The sequence below is a fragment of the Camellia sinensis genome, unplaced genomic scaffold (assembly GCF_055761805.1).
Source record: "Camellia sinensis isolate YWXY unplaced genomic scaffold, ASM5576180v1 Unanchor2, whole genome shotgun sequence".
In the NCBI taxonomy this organism is placed as follows: Eukaryota; Viridiplantae; Streptophyta; class Magnoliopsida; order Ericales; family Theaceae; genus Camellia; species Camellia sinensis.
In genome coordinates, this window is record NW_028129079.1 from 21,955,298 (window position 1) to 21,963,151 (window position 7,854).

The 7,854-nt window shown below is 41.3% G+C and overlaps 1 protein-coding gene across 1 annotated transcript; it reads left to right on the top strand.

The window, feature by feature from the left end:
- Positions 1 to 313: 313 nt before the first annotated feature.
- LOC114264788 (uncharacterized) lies at positions 314 to 1,718 on the top strand. The gene is made up of 2 exons (XM_028205501.2): positions 314 to 776; positions 1,325 to 1,718. Exons 1-2 carry the CDS (start codon positions 549 to 551, stop codon positions 1,715 to 1,717), a joined length of 621 nt encoding a protein of 206 aa, XP_028061302.1. The 5' UTR covers positions 314 to 548; the 3' UTR covers position 1,718.
- Positions 1,719 to 7,854: the final 6,136 nt, after the last annotated feature.

The window sequence follows — 7,854 nt, forward strand, 5'->3', positions numbered from 1 at the left end:
ATTATTATATTTTTTTATCATTTTAGTAGGATCTTACGATCCTCGATCCGATCCGACAGACCCTTAAAACGATCCTGTGTAGGATCCCGATCTTAACAACCTTGCATGAGATGAACCTTAATTGATGAGTGATGAAAACTGGCATCAAACATAACAATGACCTATCTCATGCTAAAATCCCAAACACATTCCCACAAGTCATTATACAACCCACAGCTCTTGATTAGTGCAAACCGTCCACACCGACCTTTCCTAGTTTTCTCCTTCCAATAGCCGACATGGGTTGTCCTAGAAAACCCTCTCCAACGTCATCCGTACAGGTTTGCACGCAATACAATTGAAGCATATCTCTGTTTTTACACCATACTCTGTAATCAAATTTAATTAGTCCTTTATGTTCCTATTAGTTTCACCTATATAAGCTTAACTCTTTCCAACTTAGAAGATCACCCCAACTTCCAAGCATAACTACAAGGCAATTATTTCTATTGTGAGGTCATTATCCACCTTTTTTTGGCTTTGTTTTGTTGTTTGTTGAGATTAACAGGATGGCAGAACCACACCCAAAAGACCATGGGAGCGAGGCTGTCACAAAGCTTCCAGTCGAAACAATGGACAGTGGAATGTTCGATTGCTTCGGAAAGAAAGAAGAGAAACCTGGAGAGGATGTGGCCATGATAGTACTCGAGACAGTTCAAGTGTCTGAAACTGACAAAATGAAGGAGAAACACACACTCATGGAAGAGCTCCACTGGTCTCATAGCAACTCCAGCTCGGTAACTTACAATAAATCTAGTCATCCAACCAAAATCACCACTCATAGGCCCTGTTTGGTGCGGTTTATTGGAGATGTTTATAACTTTTTAATTTTAAAAATCTATGTCTTGCAACTACTATTTATAACTACGAGGTAAAAATAATTTAAATAAACTTTAAAATAAATAAATTTTTTGATTATCTAGAAACTAGGAGAGGAAAGATTTTAGATTCTGTTTTTAATCTAAAAATTTACACCAAACGTGCCCAATGCCATTTGGCTATTCTTGTTCTCCAAAAAAAACGAAGTCACTCAAAATTCATTAGAAAAGTCAAAAAAAGCTAAAAATATGTCAAACGAATTAGTTTTTTTAAGCACTAGCTTATTCTTTTAAGCCAATAAGTTAGCTTATAAGCTGAGTACCAAAGGAGATATAACATTGCCTGATTCTGCCAGACGTGGCATCTTGTGCATGTTTGAATTTTTTGGCTAAGTTGTCTTATAAGTTTTGCTGACTAATCTTCTTTGTCTTTTCACAATCAACCTGTTGCTTGGAAAAAAATTCAGTCCAGTGATGACAAGGAAGGAGGAGAGAAGAAAAGAAAGAAGGGACTAAAAGAGAAGCTTAAGAAAAAGATGTCAAGTGAAAAGGAAGAACAAGTCAACGAGCACAAAAACACATCTGGTTCATTAGAGAACTGCAATGAAGTAGGGAATGCAGAAGCAACGCAGCAAGAGGAGAAGAAAGGCTTTCTAGAGAAGATCAAAGAAAAGCTTCCCGGTCAGCACAAGAAAGCTGAAGAGGGCAGTCCTGCAGCACCTCCACCCGAGTGTGCTGCAGATGGGAACTCCCCCGGAAACGAAACAAAGGACAAGAAAGGGATACTGGAGAAAATCAAGGAGAAACTGCCTGGATACCATAAGAATGATGACGACAATGTGAAGGAGAAGGAGAATTGAAGTGAGCTGTTCATGAACTTCGTTGAAAAGTAATCAGTGTGTTTGGTTTGAGTTTTCTGTATAAAGTTTTTTGAAAATTGAATTTTTTGATTTTCGTATTTTTTTGTTTTTAGTGAATATTTTTAAAATTTTAAATATTTTTTTTTTACTTTTTTATGTTAAATAATGATGTATTATTTATTGATGTATTACAAGATTGTTGTATATAGATTTTGTATATTACAAGCTATTATATAGGAGAGGTGTGAGGTAGGTGAGTGGTGGTAGTGGATGGTAGTGGAGGTGGTGGGTGGTAGTGGAGATGGTAAGTGTGTTAGGTTTAGTGGAGTGGATGTAGTGGGTTAGGTTAGTGGGTTAGGTTTAGTGTACATTAACAGCCCCCCTCAAACTCAAGGAGGTTAGAGACACAAACCAACTTGAGTTTGGAGAGAGTTACAAAACAGAAAAATAAACTGATAAATAAAATAAAACAGGATAGGAGACACGGTATGGTCGTGTTAGACCGTTGTAGCAGACAGTTTACGGGGTCATGTCGGACCGTTGAAGCAGACACTGTGTGGTCGTGTCAGATGTAGAAGACAGTTTACGGGGTCATGTCGGACCGTTGTAACAGGACAGTTTACGGGGTCATGTTGGACCGTTGTAGAAGACAGTTTACGGGGTCATGTCGGACCGATGTAGCAGGACAGTTTACGGGGTCATGTCGGACCGTTGTAGCAGACAGTTTACAGGGTCATGTCGGACCATTGTAGCAGACACTGTGTGGTCGTGTCAGACCGTTGTAGAAGACAGTTTATGGGATCATGTCGGACCGATGTAGCAGGACAGTTTACGGGGTCATGTCGGACCGTTGTAGCAGGACACTGTGTGGTCGTGTCAGACTGATGTAGAAGACAGTTTATGGGGTCGTGTCGGACCGTTGTAGAAGACAGTTTATGGGGTCATGTTGGACCATTGTAGAAGCTGACCGGAATCAATGTCGGGACAGTTTATGGGGTCATGTCGGACCGTTGTAGAATGTTGTGGTGGTGTACCAAGGGGGCGACTTAGGGAGTGCGCCATGAGTGACTTATACATGATACTGTGTATAACCCCCCCTCAAACTCAAATAGGTGTGAAGATAGAAGCCTATTTGAGGTTGAAACAAAAGGATTGATAAAGCTGGCTGGTGTAGAAGACACTGTATGAATGTGTATATAGGCTGCCCAAAAGATATACATGGATGTAGATATCGAGCCCTCAAAAGTCATGCCCTCAAAAGGTGTGTCATCAAAAGGCGTGTCATCAAAAGACGTGCCCGAGTCATGAAAAGGCGTGCCAGGTTGTCGGTGTTAAAAGGCGCGCGATGCGCGTGGCTGTCTCTGTGTCATGGTCGTTATAAACCGAAGCGGAGGAGGCAGAAACTGAGACAGAAAAACTGAGAGAAACCTCTGAAAAATTCTTCATTTTGCTGAGAAAGAGAGGTCGTTTTGCTGAGAGAGATAGTCTGTAACACTCTGTTGCTGTTGCCCAGAAAATGGCTTCGTCGTCCCGCGGGCTGCTCACCCTCTTTCCCGACCTCAACGAGTCCACAGGAGAGAGAGCTGGTGCGGTGGCCAGTGAAACTCAACCAAGCACTGTCGGTTTTGCGCCGTTGAACTTTCCGATGCGGTCGGTGGAGCAAAAAATGGCTGTGCAGTCGGATGTGGAGGCCAATCAGTATACTTTGAAGTCATGTGTGGAAACCATGACTGCGGTGACAAACTTGTCGAACCGGCTGCAGAGTAGGGCAAATGAGGTGCAGCAGTTAAACTCCCAGCTGGCTCTGCTCCAACGCATGTATAAGGATGCGCGAGCAGAGATAAGCGTGCTAAGGGCAGAAAACAAGGAGCTGAAGCGGAAGGCTACCGTGATGTTCCGATTTGGAGGGCCGCCATATGCGGCAGTGGAGGAGCAGAGAGTAGTGATCGTGCCCAGTGGAGTGGGAAACACGGAGGCAACACCGGCAAGGGCTGCTCAGGACGGAGGCAAGAAGAAAAGACCGGCGACAGAGTAGAGAAGAGATGTCGGTGTGTGGTCGTCTGCAGAAAAGAAAACAAAGCTGTTGTTTTGTGTTTTTTTTTTTTTTTTTTGTTTTGTTTTGTTTTTGTTTTGTTTTTTTTTTTTTTTTGTTTTTTTGTTTTTTGTTTTTTGTTTTTTTGTTTTTTTTTTTTTTTTTTTGAATGTAAAATGGTGATTGGGGTGAGCCCCGACATGAATAAAAGATGGGCTGTTGTGCAAATTTGGAAATTGTTTTTTTTTTTTTTTTTTTTTTTTTTTTTTTTGGAAAGAAGAATAATAATAAAAATGTATTAATGGGGAAGAGGCAAATCCCGTTGGTGTGAGCAAAAGGAGATAATAATAATAATAAAAAAATATTAAAAAAAAAATAAAATAAATAAAGAAATAAAGTGGAAGGAGATAAGAACATCATGATGGCTTTGGTGGGTGGAGTCTGTGGGTGAAGTGCAGAAGTGGACGTGGGTGCTGTAGTTAATATAGTATAATAAGCATATATTAAAATAAAAGAAGGTGGCTGCAGAAGAAAAAGAAGAGAGAGAGAGAGTTTGGTGGTGTTTTGTTGTGTTACTCTCAAATCTGCCGAGAGAGAGAACATGCAGCTTTGACCATTTTTCATGGCCCCTAGCGTGAGGGCTCCGAGAGTGTAAAGAAGCCAACTCACCGGAATTGAACACACAGAGAGAGAGAGACCAGGTGCAGAGAGAGAGGCCAGAGATTGACGCCCAGGAAGAGAGAGAGTGGTCGTTGCATATGTGTGTGGATGCCGAGAGGGAGAGACTGGACCAGTGATGGCCACAACGGGGACGCTGTCGAGCAAGGCGTCGGCGAGGCCGCTGACTTGTGGGTGGCGCCGGGGCCGGAGGTGGCGACTTGTGGGTGGCGCCGGGGCCGGAGAAGTGTGACCTTCTTGGCGATGAAGTGTCAGCGGTTCGAGAGAGAGAGAGACCACCGTTTGGTGTGGTGGATGGAACATGAAGCAACCGAGGTTCTTGTAGGTGAAGATGGCTCGGTCGTGGAGTTGAAGGTGTCTCACAGTTGACGAGCATGTCGTCGAGAGAGATCGGAAGGGTGGTGTCGTGGCCGTGGACAACGGCGAGATCGATGGCTGATGAATCAGACAAGAACAGCCGATATTGAGAAGGCTGTGATGAACGGCCAGGGTTCGTTGGGGGAACAAGGAGGTCCAGCGAAGAGGACCGTGGTTGACGGAAACGGCCGGATTGGTGGTGTCGTGCACGTGGAAACCCAAGTGGAATCGGCTACCAGCGACGGAGAGAGCGAGGCTGAAGGCAACAGGTTTCAGTGTTTCAAATTGTGGTGGGAGATGTGGTTTTCTTGAAGATCGGAGACCGAGTTCCTGCTGATGGGTTGTTCATAGATGGGCAGTCGTTTGAAGTCGATGAATCAAGCACGACAGGTGGGCATATGGGGACGATGGTGACCATGGATCAGCTTCATCTTCATGAGCCACATGTTGGACATTGACTGGAGGCTCAGATGATGAATAATAACCAGGCTGTTGTGGAGGATAACCATGATGAGAGTAATTGGGTGGTGGTGGTGGCTGAGAAGATAAAGCAGAGCCGTGGTCAGTGAAAAGGGAATAGAGCTGTCTGCAGAGCGAGAAATTAGAAAATTTGGATTTGTCCGGCGGGCGGCCAAGGCGAGATTGCCGCCCGCCGGTGGAACGAAAAATACTAGGTTCCTAACCTAGCTGTGATAACCTAGCTCTGATACCATGTTAAATAATGATGTATTATTTATTGATGTATTACAAGATTGTTGTATATAGATTTTGTATATTACAAGCTATTATATAGGAGAGGTGTGAGGTAGGTGAGTGGTGGTAGTGGATGGTAGTGGAGGTGGTGGGTGGTAGTGGAGATGGTAAGTGTGTTAGGTTTAGTGGAGTGGATGTAGTGGGTTAGGTTAGTGGGTTAAGTTTAGTGTATATTAACATTTTAGATGCACCTTACTTAGATGTATCTAAAAAGTAAAAAAATTGTGAAAAAATATTTTAAAAAATTAAGAAATACATAAAAATACAAAAAATGTACTGAATTCTTGTATTTTTTTGTATTTTTGGTATTTAGTGAATTTTTAAAAGATTTTTTTTACAATTTTTTTACTTTTTAAGTGTATTTATGTTAGGTGTGTCTAAAAAGTAAAAAAATTGCATAAAATATTTAAAAAATTCAGTAAAAATAAAAAAACACGAAAACTAAAAAAATAGAGTTTTCTAAAAACTGTTTTTAGAAAATGGGAACCAAGCAAGCTGTTGTAGGTTTGCTTTGTAGGTTGTGTTTACTTCCTCTGAAAGTCCTTTGTGTGCTTGTATGAATTCAATCTGATGGTATCTGTATGTTTACTTTCTTATTTATGTTGCAGCTTGTATTAATACAAAAGTTTCTCTAGGTGTTTAGGCTTTTCTTATCCTAAAATCCTTCTATGTTGCACTGACCTTATCCCACCATGGAAAGGAACAAGTTATGTTCGGGGTTGAGGGAAGCCTAAACCGTGATCATAACGGTAAATACAGTGTTTTCTGTTATTACTTTTCTAAGGAAATATAATCTATTCATCTTACAAAAAAAGTTAATTTTAATGAACTAAGTTAACCTTGTCTAAACTTGTTATCAAGACTACCAGGATAAATCAAACCTTAGAATTCCCTCACAATATGCTATGAAGCACATTTTCTAAATGAAAAGGATGGACACAATACCCATCCATCCTAAATAGTTTCTAGCTTTATGGCATAGTGCTTCTCAACCTCAATGTTAAGGGCCCAAATCCCCTTTTTGTCTTGCCAACTAAGAAAAGGAAAGAAAGAATAAAAATGCCCAGCCCATCAAAATTAAATCCGCATTCAAACACTTTATTCGTGGCATTCTGTAAATTTAAATGATGTATGACATCCATCATATTTGCAGCACAAAAATAATGCATACTTTGTTACTAAGAGATTCTACAGTTCTCCCAAATGAAGTTGAAAAATCTAGAAATCTCCTAAACGTTGATTTGTAATTATGTATCAATTTTAAGCAGTTTATAACAATCTCAATCAAACAATCTAGACAAATCGACACAAAGATTTTACGTGGAAAAACTACAATTGGACACCTCCAATTGTGATAAAAAAAAAACACGGACAACAGTTACAAAACAATCCATTAAGAAAATATAAAGGAATTACACAGGTATACTCTCAATTACCTAGCGAATCCATGCCCGAATGGAACCAACCTCTATGTGCCTCTTCCAACCCCGTCTTCACCTCAGAATTGTCTTGACGATGAGCCACTCCGGAATCCACCAAAGCTTCAGGCTCGAATTCTTCAGAATCCACCGAAGAACAACTCTCTCTTTTGTGTAGAACAAACAAATAATCCTTTGATGTATACTCTTTAAACCATGAGTTGAATACTCAATCAAAACATTAAAGGAAACTAGCAAAATATCCTCAGATATGAACCCTAGAACCCAAGAAGAAGATCTGGAGAAGTAATCCTAAAATCTGACAGAAACACGTACTTATAGAAATCTGAATCGCGATACTCGCTCAAGCAAAGACTCTCTCGCTCGAGCGAGGAACCAAAAACGCGTGTTTTTCATAAGTGGCTTCGCTCGAGCCACGCACCCTTCGCTCGAGCGTACATTCATCTCTTTCAGGCTTTTACATAGATGTAGCCTTCGCTCGAACGAGCAAGGGCGGACAGGCAACTTTAAATGCCATTTTGCATTTTGCTTCGGGGGCGCTGCCCCTCGACCACGCCTAGGCGCTGCCCTGGACCGCAAAGGGGCGCTGCCCCCTGGACCCCCGCGAGCTAACCGGGCAGCTCGATCTCCGTCATAATCAGCGAAGTGGTAATCTTGAAAGTACTAACATCACAAACTTCTCTGTAATGCACAATTCGGGTTGGATTCGCATCTAAACACTAAAATAAAAAGTGCGAAAATAAATACAACTTAAAGAAGTTTTGTCAAACGGGATTGCCAAGAATAAAAACCTAACCGAAGTGATTATATTTATCTGTAAAACAATAAAGAAAAGAATGAAAAGGAACATTTGCTTCACACAAGTAACCTCATTTTAC